A 17769-nucleotide genomic window follows, 5' to 3' on the forward strand; every position below is an offset into this window, starting at 1 on the left:
AGCAAAATCTGACATCAAATCAGCCTTTCGACTTCTTCCTATTTGGCCAGGTGATTTTGACCTACTGGGCTTCTTTTTTGAGGACCAGTGCTACTTTGATAAGTGCTTGCCAATGGGGGCCTCAATAAGTTGTGCTCTATTTGAGAATTTTGCTCGAGCTCTTCATTGGTACACAGCTTCAATAATAGGGGAAGAAAACCTTCTCCATTACTTGGATGATTTTTTATTTGGTGGAAGAGATAGCCAATCCTGTAGTAATTCATTGACAATCTTCAGGAATGTTTGTGATGAGTGGGGAGTTCCTTTGGCACCTGAAAAAACAGTGGGGCCCGCCCAGGTACTTACATTTTTAGGGGTGGAATTTGATACATTAGGTATGGTTATGAAGCTACCCAGTGACAAATTAGCCAGTCTAAAGGAACAGTTACATGAGACCCAGGGAAAAAAGAAAATTACCCTGCGTGCCCTACAGTCTTTACTAGGTATGTTGAATTTTGCTTGTCAGGTGGTAGCCCCTGGGAGGGCATTTTGTCGACGTTTAATTGATGCTACAATTGGTGTGTCCCGCCCCCACCACTATATCAGGGTTACATCTGAAATGAGAGAAGATCTAAAAACCTGGCTGATTTTTCTTGAAAACTACAATGGTGTGACAGTAATTTTAGATAACTTGTGGTCTTCAAATGAATCTCTCCAGTTTTTCACAGATAGTGCAGGGGGCTCTGGGTTAGGTTTTGGTATCTATTTTCAAGGGAAATGGGCTCAGGATGTTTGGCCAGAATCTTGGATATCTCAAGGTTATCTCCGGGATATCACTCTCCTTGAACTATTTCCAGTTGTAGTTGCTGTTGAACTATGGGGAGAATTTTTGACAAACAAGAAAATTGTTTTTCACATAGATAATGAAGCTGTTGTTACTATCATTAATAAAAAATCTTCAAAGTCTGTGCGAGTTATGTCCCTTGTTAGAAAACTTGTGTTATTATCTTTGAAGCTTAACTTTGTACTTAAGGCTGAACATATACCAGGTAAATCTAACAATATATGTGATGCACTTTCTCGTTGCCAGTGGCAGCGTTTCCGAGCTCTGGCCCCGGACGCCGATCGACAGCCCACCCCAGTTCCAGACCATCTTTGGAATGTTTAGCTACCAGTTCCAGACCATCTTTGGAATGTTTAGCTAATGAGACTGTTGAGCTTATACAACACTCTGTTGCCCCTAAAACAAGAAAAATATGCAACACAGCAGTTGAATCTTTTGAGAAGTTTCGGCGGGATTATCAATTGTTAACCATTTGGCCTGCCCCCATAGATCATTTGCAACATTACATTGCATATCTGTCTGTTAATGGGGCATCTCCTTCTACTGTTTCTACTTATGTGTCGGTTATTAGCTATAAGCACAAAATGAATAACATGTCAGACAGCACTAAGTGTTTTCTGGTTGTTAAAATGATAGAGGGAATGCGCAGGAAAAACAGACGTAGGGATGTAAGAACCCCAATATCAGTAGATTTATTAATTATGCTTGTACCTGCCTTACAGCCAGTCTAATTTCGAGTCAGCCATGTTTTCTTCTGCTTTCAGCCTGGCCTTTTTTGCTTTGCTGCGGGTGGGAGAATTTACATCAGAAAATAGGATATTGAAAGGTCAAGGTCAATTTGAACATACAGTGTGTGTTAAGGACATACGTTTGACCCCTAGTGAGTCACCTACAGAGTTGTACTTAACAATCCGCACTTCTAAAACTGACCAGCTCGGCTTATCTACTACTTTGATTTTAAAGGCACAGCAGGGTATACGAAAATCTATTTGTCCAGTTCGACTCATGCATGCTTACATTCAGGCTAGACCAGCATGTACTTCGCAGCAGCTGTATGTTCACTTAGATGGAACCCCTCTTACAAGATACCAATTTAATGCGCTATTCAACAAAACTTTGAGTTTTTGCGGGGAACTAGGCCCCGATCTTCACTACAGATCGCATTCATTCCGCATTGGTGGAGCCACTGATCGCATAAAATTAGGGTGTTCAGTAGAAAGCTTGAAACAATGGGGTAGATGGACCTCTGACGCCTGCTCTCGTTATATCCGTCTGTCATAAGCATGGGCACGCCCCCCCCCCCTCCCTTTCATTTCATCCATTTTTCAGTTGATTATATATAATAGTATCTTGTAATTGAAGTTTGATACCTCTAATATTTTTTGCATTGTATCATATTATTATCATTACAGGTAAACATATCTTATGCCTAGGATCCTCAATTGTATATTGGGCAGCTCGTACTGCTAGGTCAAGGCCAGGGCAACTGAATTTGGGGCTTCCACATATGACCATCACATGGGAGGGCCAGCGTGGTATGAAGTGGTCCCAATTTACCTCAGCAGTAGAGGGGTATCTTGCTAAGAATTCACCACCTGACTACATTCTGGTGCAGTTGGGCTCTAATGATGTAGGCTATGTAAAATCCAAAGAGCTTATTGAACAAATCAAATGTGACTTGTTGCGTGTAAGGGCATTATGCTCAAACACTATCCTAATTTGGAGTGACATTTTACCAAGGCGGTACTGGCATGCTGCATCTGACCCACTCAATCCTCGATCTTTGAACAAGGCCCGTAATCGTATTAATTGTGCCATTCGTAGTTTTGTCCTTCGGGAGGGGGGTTCTGTGGTTAGACATCCCAACATAACTCCCCGAGAGGCCACTCTTTTTCGATTAGATGGGGTGCACCTCTCTCACCTTGGCAATCAAATTTATTTGAATAACATTCAAGGTGCCCTTGAGTCCTTCACAAACTCTGCTTCCTACAATTTCCCTATTAATTACTAATGATTAGGAATTCGAACCAGTAAGCTATTTCTATGTTGCCTGTCTTGCATTCGTCCAATAATCAGTTTTTTAGGATTTATAGTTCTTGTGTGGTGGTTGGGCGAAATTTAAGGATAACTACAACATGATTTTTGGCGGTGAGTAGGGTCTGGTTAAACCCTACTCATTTGGCGGATTTCTGACAGGCTAACTTCGTCCTCGGGGGCCTGAATTGATACTGGGACCCGGATTTGGTGGCTGGGTCAGGGATTGGTCCCTGACCTAGGTAAGCATGTTACCATGGTAACATGGTCATGTTGGATAGGTTAACTCTAGCTACCAGAGTAACCGGCTCTGATCTGTTACCAGTTTGGAGCTGTGGTTTCCACGAGTACCGTGGAGTAACCGGTATGTGTATTAACGTAAATTAATAATGGAAATCCGGGCAGTATTGGACGGGCCTCTGAACGTGGTTTCTCACTGGTTACCGTGGGAAACCAGGGACTATGGTACCATAGTTCCTGCTAGCATGCCAGTCATTAGTGACATTTTTCCGGCGGCTAGTTGTTAGCTTGGCAGATATCCATTTCTTGATATCTCTTGATATTTATCAAACTGATACAATTTAGGAAAATGTCAAAAAAGTAACTGCGGCCGTTTTTCTCCAAATCTGTTGTTGAGTTATTTTTTGTAAGAATCTTCAACTAAAAACCTATGTAGGTATAAACCAATGTGTTCCAATCAAAGATTGTATGTTTTGATACGTTATATACATAAAGTTGACAGCTTACTTTGGACTTGTTGTTTCACTAAACTTGTTAAGCTTTGTGCCAAGTTAGTTGTTCCTATGGTTGTTGATGTTTCTATATCTAGTCTATATACTAATTTGAAGCTCAAGGTTGTCCAGTCTAGGATATTTCCATAACTAGTCATTCCTAATGGAGTAATATTTGCTGTTATAACACAGTTGTTATTCATTGCTCATATTATATGTTACAAGAGTTGTTCTGTTATGTTTGGTTGTGGTGATAATGATATATATTGATGATATGCTATAATGGTGCTAAATGTCATGTATTGTCTAATTCATCTTTATCCATACCGTTTGTAGATTCAGTTGTTTACTGATTCTTAATTACCACTGCAGTTTTACTCATGAAATATGACGTTGTTCTTTTATGTCTGATTCTTATTTATGGGTCGGGTAGGGCTTTTCTACAGCGTATGGTTCCTGTGGATCAGTCGCTACTCTCTGTCTTTCTGTTTGTTTACATAGCCGTATTTTAGCAAGTTATAGGTTAGTTGTGCCTTACGAGACAGGAAACGGAAATAAAGACCGAAAGTTCGGCTTCATCTCTTACTTTACTCTGCATAAACGGTTTGGCCAATCGTTAAAGCGGAACTAATGAAAGGGGATATAAAAGATCATGTTCTTGGGTTGCTCGGTGTCTTGACAGGGTCGGTGAACCGACCCACAGCTTCAGGTGAGGTAAACCTTACCGCTTCATGCGCTGCTAACAGTGCAACATAGGCCAAGGTGCTGCTAACAGTACCAATACCTAACTATAACGTGGAGTTATCTTTCCTTGGATTTAACAGTATATAGTGCTATAGGCACTACAGTACATTCAGGGGCTTCGGGCTTAGACATCGAAACATAGTGGTTCGCTGTAGATCTATAGGTATCTAAGGGTACTTGGTTATAGCCTACTGGTATTGATAGTACTGTTAGGCAGGATAGGCCATTGTTTTACATGGGGATTGAGTTATAACATTAGCCGTCACTGTTCGACGCTAAATTTATGATCTTCCGTTGTTAAACTGTTATATACATTCATTCCGTCTTGTTAATTAACGGTTACTTGTATTTTAAACACCTTGTTGAGTTATTGAATCAATTGCTGGTATTACCACTACATCCAGTGTTCGAGCCTGTAGTGAAAACAGGTCTGTAGCCTGACGAAAGAGGCGAGGTCTAGAGAGGACTGCAGGGGAAGTTGTCGACTCGAGTGACAACGGATGCAAAACCCTCTCAGGACCTCTCCCTATTACATTTGTTACACCGTTACAATTTTTTACCTGCACCGTTATAGCATTATGCATCAAACCCAGTATTTTAACACAGTTACAAATGTTTACCTCACTAAAAAGGGTAATATCAGTATATAAACCAAATTTGCAACGTTACAAATTATTATACCTGTAACCATATAGCATTTTGCATAAACACCAATATGGCAACACCGTTACCAATCGTTACCTGTAAATGTACCCATATATGGAATCATGCATTTTTAATATGAAAAAAATATATGTTTACACCAAATTGTTTCTTTAGTAAAACATTTTTTTTTGTAAAATTAGTACATTCTGAATTAAATTCTTATCTGCCAACCAGTGAAGACTAAGTTGGAAACAGAAATAAAATTTCAATTAATACCAGTTGATATATAGCTATCCCAATTATATAAATAATACCATTATTACAACTCCATCATTTTACCAAACGTAACCAACCTTGTGACTGAAGCTGTCTTAAAAGCTGAAACCATTGCAACCCTCAAATTGTTTTTACTTTTTATTTCCTTGATTATTGAGATGTACTCCATCAGAGTCAAATACATGCTGACAGCTATGAGGGGCCCACAATCAAGTTAAACGAAATAAACTGACCCCATCTATCTCCTTCACATAATAATCCAATTTCCGATTGAGCTGATCCACCCTAAAGTTAAACCACTCATTGTCAACTGCGTACCGGATTGGTATGGATGGGGGTGTCTATGTATGACCTGAAGGACCACCACTTGCCTTACTGAATAACTGTACCACAGTTCAACAATTAACTCCACGTAACTTTTGAAGATGTCGTCTACCGACTTTCGCATATCACACATATCATTTGAAGCTGTCTGCAGAAGCACTATCTAGGTTTGTACCTTTTGATAACGGGTAGCCCCCGGCCACGAACAATGCGAGCACCCCCATAGCCTTTGCAGACTCGTACTTCCTCAGTACACAAATTAAAGTTCTCCTTTACACGAAGATCAGTAGAATTTTGAACGAATGATAAAATCCGTCTGACAAACGAATGTCCTAATAACACAACGGTGTACGGCATGCTTCCTACCGAGACCTCCTCAATCGTGTTTGTTTACATACGAATCCCGACAAGAGATCCCAGAGGGATCTTGGCGCCCACCTTTGTACCATCTTCATTAGTTCTTTGTTAGTTCGACTTTTCTCTTCCTGCCACTAATCTGTTTGATCAAGTCATGTTAACAGTAAATGTACCTTGAGGTAACTTTTGATCTAAACTTAATACTGATGTGTATGAAAGCCAACCTTCAAAGTGAGTTTGTCATTTCACATAATTACTAGTACAGTACTTAATGTGAAAGAAATAGAATCGATCATTGCAATATGAGAAAGATCTGTTAAGTTCTTCTTTTTATCCATTTTGTTTTTATAATCAGTCTCAGAATATAACATGCACAACGAGAGATCAAGGGGAACGTACATATAAAATTCGAGAAAGATCCCTCTGGTACTTCTTGAGAAATAGCGCTAACAAACTTTCACTATCAAAATCCAAGATGGCTGCCTATCGGCCATGTTGTTTATCCGATCCGTCTCAAAAGTTGCCCTGCAAAGAAAAGGACCAAGGGCAACCTACATATAAAATTTGAGAAAAAAACCCTTTGGTACTTTTTGAGAAATAACGATAATAAACTTTCACGATCAAAATCCAAGATGGCTGCCTGTCGGCCATGTTTATCCGATCAGTACCACCGTCTTGCTTAGTCACCGATAGTTGATGGATTTGCTGCGTACAGATGGATACCTCTCTCTACATCTACATAGTAATGATTTGTTTGTTTGTTTGTTTGATTTTGTTTAACGTCCTATTAACAGCTAATGTCATTTAAGGACGGCCTCCCCTGTGTGCAAGTTGCATGCGCGTAGTGTATGTGTGTGATGTCTTGTATGAGAATGTTGTTCAAATTCTGATTTTTAATACTTTGTAATACGGACAAAGAGTCGGAACAAATTATTGCTTTGTTAATTTTGTTATTTTCAATTTCATCCAAACCCAACGGTAGTAGCTTCAGCTTTAAAAATAGATGCGTTATTTGGTAATCGGCAGGAAAAAGATATGTTGTTAGTTAACTTATTGTTTCCCGTTGGGCTCCCTCATTATTTCTTTAAAGGGAGAAAATATTCGCTACATCATTATAGTTTCCCCCTTGTATTACTTTTTAGATGGATACCTAGCTGTCATCTCGGAAGAAACAAAAACATACCAGAAGTGGCAGCAAGGATATTACTGGAAGGGCATGAAAGAGGATGTACTTTCATTCGGCAGAGACTGTGATCAGTGTTGTAGAGTCATCCGTTGACCAGTGAAAACTGTTCCTCCACTTAACTTTATTCCAGTGCCATCAACTATTTGGAGCCTTGTTGGAATCAACATTGTTGGAGCCCTGCCAATAATCGACACTGGAAATAAATAAATACATTGTGGAGGCTACATATCACTTTTCAAAGTGGTCAGAAACATGTGCGATGGGAGAAAAAACTGCTGTCATTCGGGATTGTGTGTGCAGATTTAGGCCTATAGATTCCATTATAACGGACCAAGGAAAGGAGTTCACAAACAGGGTCGTAGACTACCTGGCATATGAGCTAGACATACCACAGAATCTCCTCTGCATACCATCCCCAAACAAATGGACAGCGACAGCGTTACAACATGACTTTACAGGAAATGTTGGGTAAAGTAACAAATGAACATGCGCCTGATTGGTATGCGTTCCTCCAGAGTGCATTGTTTGCCTACAGAACAAGTGTTCATTCATCAACGAAATGTACACCATTTAAAGTCATGCATGACCGCAAGGCTAAGACTGCTGTGCAATCAGGGAAGTTCCACACACTAAACTTCCCAACGATGTTCTCGTCAATATAAAAGAAAGAAGAGAAGACGTAAAGGACAGCAACAAGAACAATATCGAACTAGCCCAGGAGGGATAAAGAAAAAATATGATTTTATTCCTTTTCCTATTGTATCCATTATCCTCATGAGAATTACAAGTAAGACAATGAAATTTGGAAATTTTGAATTTACAGGGTTATCGATTTTAAGAGCTTGTTGTACATCGGGATATCGAGGAAAATAGCAGACAGCTGAGCGGCTACATCGAGGGGAGGAATTGGATGTGTTTAAAGAATTTGAGCGTGATGCACATACATGAAATGGATTACTAGGAAAAGAGCAGACAATTGTGCATCTACAACGAGGGGAGGAAATGGAGCTTGAAGCACATACAGGAAATGGAAAAAAGGGCAGACAGATGGAAATGGAGGAAAACAGCAGACAGCTGTGCAGCTACACCGAAGGGACTTTGATAGTGTTGTTTTCTTGGGGGCAGAGGATGTTGATAGTGAATATGTTCCAGACACTGATTGGAATGATGATGAAAAAGAGGATTGTGAAAAAGAAACAAACATTTTTCATATGGTTCCTCGAGATACAGAGAGCGATGAAAAGTCAAGGTGACATTATTCCAATTTGTTCAAATGCTGTGGACCACCATCCCCGACCAGCCACTCATCATTAAAGATTGGAGGAAGAGGGGGGGGGGGGGGCATCCTCAGGGGGAGTTGCAGCGATTCCTCAACCGTGATATACCCCCGGAGGCAATTGCCTGTAAGGCCCTGGAGGGTCATATACTCAATTGTGTAAGAATAAAGCTTATCTTGATCTCCTTTTTATAAATACATGTAGCCAACTGCTTTACCGCTCGTATGTTCATTTGCAATGTTGTTAATCTGAATTTTATATGTATTCGAGTAATATAATGTTACTTACAGTTAGTACTATTTTAACTCACTGCCCCTACCTCTCACATGACCACCCCCAACATGTCTACCTGATATAAGACCACCTCGGATAGGACCACTCCATACACGCCGGCCTCAACACTACCCACGACTGCTGTTCCGGTATTAATACCACTTGCAGGTGATGATTTATCTCTAAAACAATACATTTAGAAAAATGTTATTATCTTTTAAACTTATTTTTTAACTAATTTTATTTCCATTTCAGTTATGGTCTCCATTTATGTGGTGTTGCCATTGTTGTTGGCAGTAATTTTCAGACGGTGGAAGTGGAGGAGGTAAAGGTGTTTGCCAGAATGTTTCCGTTAGTAGATTCTAATTTTATAAGGAAAAATATGTACAATATATATACGGTAGTGGTCTCCTGTTACATTTTGAGTATTGGTATAGTTTTTTTACTACATACATTTATATAAAGCTAATCTGTCTCTGCTAAGTTAACACTAATTAAACTAGGGTCTATTTTTGAGGTCTTTCTACAATTGTATATTTTAAATTGTAGCGGAACTAGAGGACATCCCCTCCCCTAGGACACCACCATTAGGTCAGAGTATGTCGCAATGATGCAAGTACTAATTCAACTGGGGTCTATTTTTTACACGTGTGCTTGTTGACTATATTCGTTGTGAGGTTATCGCTGAATGCTTTTGGTTTGACATTTACATAGTCAAATATTTTTGATACAGTAACTCTTAAGCGTAAAATGTGAAATACATACCAAGACACGATGCCAGACATGATGTTTTAAACATTGCGCCAAAAAGTATTTGCTGCGGGACTAGACTCTACTCGGGGGTTTCAAGTTAATCATTGCGGTAAAACAGCAAATTCTCCGAAAAAGTGCATGATTAAATGTATCAGACAAATTATTACACAATTAATCATGATGGATTACTTAATTAGAATTCAAACCGAAGTTATCCCCGCAGATCACTGGAAAAAAACCCATAAGTGTTGAAAATCTTCATTTGAAATTTGGCGGTACCGGTAGTGCTCTGACGAAGCTGCTTCCCTTGTGTATGCGTGCTGTGACCCATATCAGTATAGCATATGTGTGATTGTAACGTGACCCTGTGATCAAACCAAAAGCATTCAACGACCACCTCACAAGGAATATAGTCAACAAACACGTGTGTAATAACAACAGAGGATTAATCATACCCGATAGTACGACACATCAGTACAAACATTCATTCTTTGTTGACACGTGCATTCATTGGAACCATCTACTAGACTCCGTTGTGCGTGCTGTTACCATAAAGAGCTTTAAGACCGCTGTACAGGAGCATCGCTAATAAATCAGGCGCTCTCTCTTCCGTTGTAAGATAATACACTGTAGACAGCAGTGGGACGAAATGACTACTTGGACAGGACAATAATTTCAGACGAATCGGCTACGTTAGTTTCATTTTAAATGGTTATTATTTAAACCCCATTTATAATTATGTTATTATCAATGCATATCTAACATTCAATGACATAATACATGGAAAGCGCTTGATCAGTTGTTGTCGATTTTCACCTTCATAATATCGATACACTTCAGACAAACAGACTCTGTTTGATGTGAAAATCATTGCAGACGAATCGGTGCCCAGTTTTTCTGGATCGTTTCAATTTCTGGCTATTAACCTTTGTGTAGTATGTGTGTCTTCTGAACTAAGGTGGATTCTTCTTTATTTGATACCACGGATCTGATGCCGGCGATATAGTGGGCTTACCTTGCTGAAATGTCAGCTATTGATAGTATATAGTGTCTTCATGGATGGATGATTGGATCATTCCCGGATTGAACCGAACTTTTAGTTATTAACATAACAAACACACCATTCAAGGTCTTCACACATGGAACTTCCGGTTTTATTGCGCATGTCACATAACATGAATGATTCACGTTACATATACAAATGATAACGAATGTAGATATTATTAAGCTTATCAATAACATATAGTATACGAATACTACAGATAGAGAGTTATGTTTGTAATAGGACGAGTCGGGGCTCCGGGCAATTCACGCACCTACTCTGTATCGCCCTCTTGTTGTAGAATTGTAATAAATACAATCAGAAATCGTTTCCGACACATGCTTATTTGCAGAGAAAACACAACAACATCCTTTCTCACAAAACTGAAGAGCTACAATCTTACTATTTTTATATTATGGGAGTTATCTCATCCTTAACGCATATAAGTAAGATTTCAGTACTGAGCCCAAATGTGTGACATGCTAATAAAAAAATAGAATTGTTCTAACTGCTATTTATTTGTCATTATATAGTACCCACATTACCACTTTGTAAGAAAATACATAGTTGTATTAACCAGTTTTCTATACAATGATTTCAAATCTTGACTTCAGTCAATATTACGTTCATAACTCGGTGTCCTTTTTTTAATCATTACTCTTATATCCTAAAGGAACCAAAGTTATTTCTTTCCTTCACAACAATCCAAGGACATGCCCTGTCTATAGTGTCTTCATAGATGGATGATTGGATCATTCCCGGATTGAACCGAACCTTTAGTTATCAACATAACAAACACACCATTCAAGGTGTTCACACATGGAACTTCCGGTTTATTGCGCATGTCACATAACATGAATGATTCACGTTACATATACAAATGATAACGACTGTAGATATTATTAAGGTTATCAATAACATATAGTATACGAATACTACATTCTCTTCCCTTTTCCTAAACTTTGCGCTATCTTAATTATCAATACGAAAGTTTGTATCTGACCTAAACATTTATCAAATAGAAAACAAACACAATTCAAATAAATTTACATTTACCAGAATTTATTACTAAGTTGGTTGGCATATGAAGGCCAAGGCTTCAACCTCACATGAAAATGAAAAAATATTTGATGGAAACTGGGACCAGAAAATTCCACCAAAGAGTAACTGTTATTATAGAATTGATATCGATCCGCATGTTCTGTTGTGGAAAATGGAAATTCTGCCAAATGACAACATGGTGAAACGATGAGCAGACCAATGTTGTCACCGCCACAACAGAAAATGATAGGTAACTAGAAATCCTTCCCAAATTCAAATTAAATTTCTGTTATAGTGAAAAATGAAAATATACAAAATTGGACAACGATTTTAAATATAACAAAAATTAGCTGGAAAGATGACACCGAGCAAAATGTCCCAAAGATTTTGCGACAAAAACAAAATTTAGTCTCACCGACCCAAACAAAATATGGGCGAAATATGGTGACCTCCAAATACCAGCAAATTCAAATAAATCTGGTCAACTTAATTTTGTAATCGTGAAAAATGAAATATACAAAAGTTTTGCCAAAATTGGAGAACGCTTTAAATATCAAATTGAGCTGGAAATTGACACCAAACAAAATGTGTCCAAGATTTTGCGACAAAAGCAAAATTGAGGTTCACCGACCCAAACAAAATATGGGCGAAATATGGCGACCTCCAAATACCAGCAAATGCAAATAAAATTTGGTCAACTTAATTTTGTTATAGAGAAAATTGATTTTAAATATACAAAATTTTGCCAAAATTGGAGAACACTTTAAAATATCAAAATGAGTTGGAAAAATGACACCAAGCAATCATTGTTAAGATTTTGCAAAAAGCAAAAGGAATATCAAATTGTGAGAATGTTGGCCAATTACCTACTACAATTGTATGAAGCAAGTAAAGTTTATGTAGCAGGAGCAAGATCATAAATGTTGACATGAGGCATAACGGTTAGGTACTGAAAATAGAATTAAATATGCTGCCAAGGCCCAAACTCCCCAAACGGTGGTGATACCTTAGCAGGTGTGGATAAAAACTTTTGCAGGCCCTGTTGTAAACGATACAAGAACAAATCGTTTCCTAGGGGACTTAAATGGACATCATCACAAAAAAGAGCCGGATTTTTATCTGTGATTTCCGGATACCTAATATAACCACCCCCATTCCCAACAATATATGAAGCAACCTGACTATTTATTCTAACAGGAATTCGCCTCACTGATGAATGGTTTACTTCCCCCCTCCACTTGAGACGTGGGAGGATGGCGGACCACACTAATCTGGTTTGAGGTAGCAAAATTGCTATTTGTTTTAGATCCTGAAGGATCTGTTGTCTCAAAAACCCTGAATTGGATTGGGCAACATCATTCCCTCCGCAGTGAATTACAAGTATGTCTGGAGGATCATCGATGGGAAGCAAAAGCTTAATGTGACTCAAGAGGTTCCTCCACCTCAGCCCACCCCTGGCGTGCCATAGAATGCTTGCTCTGTATCTGTCCAAGTCTAGCTGTGATGTGTCGCAGGATTCCCTAGCACGGCAAAAGGCCCGCCGTATGATCGAGGAACCCACTATCCAGATTGTTGATTGGAAACCTACAACTTAAGCTTAAAATAAGCCTTGGGTCGCGAAACTAAATGAGTTTATCTGTTGGAATTCTAATATAAGTCTTGAAGGCTCTTGATTCCCATCGACCTAACTCTTTAATTTTTTCCTCAGTAAAGCCCTTCATGGAAGCTAAGGTTGCTGCCCCAACCCTGAAAGAATGAGACTTGTAACGGTTTGTGCTTACTCCGATGGCCCTCAATGATTTACTTAACACTGCAGAAAATTGGTACCTAGTGACAGGGTTATTACCAATATGACAGAAAAATACCCCAGGAACCTGGCTTCGGAGTGCCAGGAAAAGCTTTATAAAATGAAAGGGACAGATACCAGACCCATTCCTTTGCACTATAAGGACAACCCCCTTTCCCTCCTGGTCAGTTTTTGAATGAGGTAATTTAATTTTCAAAGTTTTCTCCCTATCACAAACTTCAACATTATGTGCTAACAGAGCATGACCAGCAACCCCTTGCTTGGTGACGACTAGCTCACCTACCCGCAAAAAGGCATAAAATGCTAATGTAAAAATAGCAGAAAAAAGAACTGCTTCATAGGAAGTGTGACAAACTACTGGGAGTATACGAACTATCTTGAATAGTAAGTCAGGGGTAATGGGAAGACGACTGTCCACCCTCTCCGTTAACCTAGACATTCCGTTCAACATTTTTTTTATTAAAAAGAACTGTGTAACATCTATATGACCATCCATTTTACACTTAAAACTAACCCCTGAGAGATAGGATTTAACTGTCGATGGTGCAACGCCTTGGGCTGACAGGTGGGCTACAAATTCTACTATACTTTGTAGCGTGGGGGGCCACACTCTGCTAATGTTGTGACAAGTACGAAAATGTTCGAAACGCTGTAAGCCCGATGAATAAACCTGCTGGGTACTTTTTGCTAAGGACGCATTCAGTAGCCTGTCTACTTCAGCCTGGAGATTAACTGCTGAAATTCCTGAGGGATTTCTGCTGGTACCAGAGACGCCCGAGGAGCCAGCATACGAAACCTTGACCACTGCTGTCGAGAGATAGCATCAGCAATATCATTAGATGCGCCCTCAATATGAACCGCCTTACACTGGATGTTGAAAAACATACATTTTAATATGAAAGGCCGTAACAATGACATTAATCTACAGGATTTAGAAGTTTTCTTGTTGATAATAGCAACAAGTCCTTTATTGTCTGTATTGAGCATAATTTTTTTGTTTTTTAAATCAGGACCCCAAATGAATAGAGCCAAGACAATTGGCACGAGCTCCAAAAAGGTTATGTCCCGAATGACTTCTGATGATACCCATTTTTTTGGCCACGAAATAAAAACCCATTGATCCTGAAAATATGCACCCCCACCTTTAGACCCATCTCCGCCTGCACTGTCTGTATACAACTGTAACTGATGAGAGGTAGACCAGAATTTGTCTGGAAAGCTACAGTAGCCATTAAATAGATCCAGAAATATCAACCAGGTTTTAATATCCTCTTTCATTCCATTAGTGACTCTCACAAAATGGTAGCTCCTTTGTACGCCAGACATGGCTGTGTAAAAACGCCGTATGAAGGCGCGCCCTGGCGGTATGGCTCTAACACAAAAATTCAAGAGTCCGGCCAAGGACTGAAGCTTATCTAAAGTGACTTTTTTTAGTCCCATGACCTCCTGCAACAACTCCCTTAACGAAGCCAACTTATCCTGTGGAATACGAATCTCCATTTTATTGGTGTCTATCTCTAAACCTAGGAAAATCAAAACTGGTGTTGGTAATACAGTTTTTTCTTCTGCTATGGGAACCCCAATTTCCGAACAAACATGAGTGAAGTTATGCATAAGCTCAAGGCAGGCAGAGGAATCAGCCCTGCCTGCAAAGAAAAAATCATCTAGATAATGGTCAAGGTCAGCCTTATGATCCAGCCCCCCAGCTGACTTCCTCTCCCTAACTAGCCATTCTAAAACTGAAGAAATTTTTTCAAAAAGGGCACATGAAATTGAGCAACCCATTGGTAAGCACTTGTCCACGTAATATTGTTCCCCAAGTTGGAAACCCAGTAAATTGTAATCGGACGGAATGACCGGCAAGAGCCTGAATGCAGACTTTATATCCATCTTACCCATTAGTGTGTTGGGCCCGAGCTTTTGAACAATAGCAATGACGTTATCAAAACTTGAGTAACAAACTTTACATAATTCTTCATTGATAAAACTATTAACACTTTGATTCTTTGGGTAGGAAAGGTGTTGAATTAGTCTCCAAGACCCATCTTTTTTTGGCACTAAACCTATGGGTGAAATCCTCAGATTTGGCACAGGTAGACTATCAAAGGGGCCTGCGATTCTGCCTAAAGAGATTTCTTTTTTGATTTTCTGCAATGCTGCCTCCTCGTTACCAGTAATGGATTTCAAATTTTTACATGATATGTGGACTCTAGGTCCATTATACTGTAAAGAAAAACCTGACTTAAAACCTGACACTAATTCTTCGACTAAGGCCCTGTTAGGGTGATCTTGTAACAATATATTCAAAATAGCATAATCAATTGGTGTGTGCCCTGGGGTTGACAGACTGGAAATTTCCTTTTGTTTGAGATTGCTTACTGCCTTGGGGTTGAGTACTGCCTGACCTAAAGGAAGAATTAAATGCAGACTGAGATTGGGCTGATTTCATACAATTGATTTTTTTGTGATTGCCATTGCAAGTTAAGCAAAGGTGTTTGAAGAAACAAGGACTCCTGTTACAATAGCCATTATTAAAATCATAACACTTTTTAAGATTGACTTGGGCTTGTTTTTGAACTTTATTTACTGTTGCAGAATCATACATGTATATCAACCATAACTCTTGATCGATCTGATTCCATGGTTTGGTATAAATCTGGGCCTTCCTGAGCCTAAATTGCTCATCGTAAGCCTTCCATGACAACCCAGTTACCCTTTTGGCACCTGTCCTTACAGAGTGCATGTACTTGAGCAAGCCGGAGATATCCTCCGGGTGCTCAGAGGTGTAAATAGACATGAAAATTATAAAAGCATCGGTCCATTGGTCGATGTCATTGATACGAACAATTTTTCTCTTCTCTTTAGCGACTAATTCCCCATTAATAATGGAGAAATGTTTCTCCTCACTGATGGGTGTAGGCTTAGATAATAACTGCCCTAAATCTACAAATTCATTGTTTATTATCTTTAGACGCAGAGCACTTGTAACATTAGCCCCTAAGTCGTCATGTACACTATTTATTTGGTGGAGCATAGGGTTAAACCCATCTTGTAACGACTGAGGGTCAGGGCATGCATTACCTTCAGTGTTAGGGACCGGTCGGTCCACCGCCTGCTGCACCGCTTCAATTAGTTGAGGTGCAACCTTTGATGACACCAATTCCGCAACCTCATTTAATTGATCATCACTCAATGGCTGGTGACTGGACCCCTGGGTCTCAGCATCTGACCTGGGCCCACGCCCCCTCGTCTCAGACTGAGGTTGTGCCGTTCTAGACCTGGCATAGGGACTGGTAGATAATCGAGCTGGACGTTTTCCCTTCCCCCTCATGCTGCGTGACCAGATTTAATGCAAACACTGAAACTCAAATAAATAAATGTCAGTATAACGAATACATTGCAGATTTTTACGTGTTAAGTCGGCAACCTGATCGCTCGTTGAAACGCTGAGTGACAACGAGGAACAAATTCTGAACATGTACCTAGCATATATCAACTTGTAATTACTATGTCTTTGGCTGGTAGTACTGAATGTAATTATAAATCCACCGATGACCAGTGAGCCCCTTGCTCAATTCGAGACATGAGATCAACAACTTTGAAAATAATAAAAAAAAAAAAAAAATATATATATGAGTTTTGATAGTCATACTGGACGTAAAAGTGCCTTGTGAGAATGTAAGTGCAGATTTGCTTCACCTTTAGTATATATGTATACAGTATCGTAACTTATCTCGCAACGAAAATTGTGCCCACTGCGAGACCAAAGGCGCCATGCGGGCCCCTCGCAAAGTATAATAATCCAATAACATCCGACTGGATACAAACCCAAACCGTATACAATAACGATAGATTGTTTGTTAAATAGATAAACAAACGGATGGCGGATCCTTCAACTTGAGAAAACGGATCTCTTTTCAAATGTTGGCAAATTTTGATAAGAAACGTGTTGACATCAGCTATCCCAAATGGCGTGGTTAAAAATTGTGACCTCCAAAACTAAAGATTTCCAATATTAGAATACTGAACGGCAGGAGTTGTCGTTCGTAAGTTTTTGCTGTAATTGGTCAAAGGGAGACAACTTAGGAGTACAATATAGATGCTTGATACTCAAGATCGCACAAAGAGGGGGAGTTGATATTCATTTGATAAACAGAATTAATTTTAAATAAATTAATTCCCATTATATGAAATTAACAAACATTAAGCTAATTACTGAATTTAGAAACTTTAACCATATTTAAACTCTAACAAGATCAGATTAAACAAAATCTTATATCAGTCAAAAATGATTAACAATAGTTCCAATACTAATAATTGTAGTTTGTACTTAGCTACAAATTATCAATGTTCATTATTTTTCCTGAAACAAAAATAGCAAAAGTTCATATAACACAATTTCCGAAACTGACTAGAATTCCTAAATTACTTGATTTAGAAGAATTATACTAAGTGT

At 39.1% G+C, this 17769-nt stretch overlaps 1 protein-coding gene across 4 annotated transcripts; it reads right to left on the minus strand.

The window, feature by feature from the left end:
* Positions 1-11506: 11506 nt before the first annotated feature.
* On the minus strand, positions 11507-17492 carry LOC110448201. 4 transcript variants are annotated; one of them, XM_021494328.1, is made up of 2 exons: positions 17142-17492; positions 11507-16671 (listed from the first exon to the last, which is right to left on the minus strand). In XM_021494328.1, exon 2 carries the CDS (start codon positions 15210-15212, stop codon positions 14025-14027), a length of 1188 nt encoding a protein of 395 aa, XP_021350003.1. In that variant the 5' UTR covers positions 15213-16671; positions 17142-17492; the 3' UTR covers positions 11507-14024. The 4 variants fall into 2 exon arrangements, with proteins under 4 accessions (XP_021350003.1, XP_021350005.1, XP_021350001.1 ...); XM_021494326.1 differs by having other exon boundaries at positions 17013-17492.
* Positions 17493-17769: the final 277 nt, after the last annotated feature.

This window comes from Mizuhopecten yessoensis, unplaced genomic scaffold (assembly GCF_002113885.1).
Source record: "Mizuhopecten yessoensis strain PY_sf001 unplaced genomic scaffold, ASM211388v2 scaffold3913, whole genome shotgun sequence".
Classification (NCBI taxonomy): Eukaryota; Metazoa; Mollusca; class Bivalvia; order Pectinida; family Pectinidae; genus Mizuhopecten; species Mizuhopecten yessoensis.

Coding starts and splice junctions, on each gene's coding strand:
- LOC110448201 (XM_021494328.1), bottom strand. CDS start 15,212: ATGGGTAAGATGGATATAAAGTCTGCATTCAGGCTCTTGCCGGTCATT.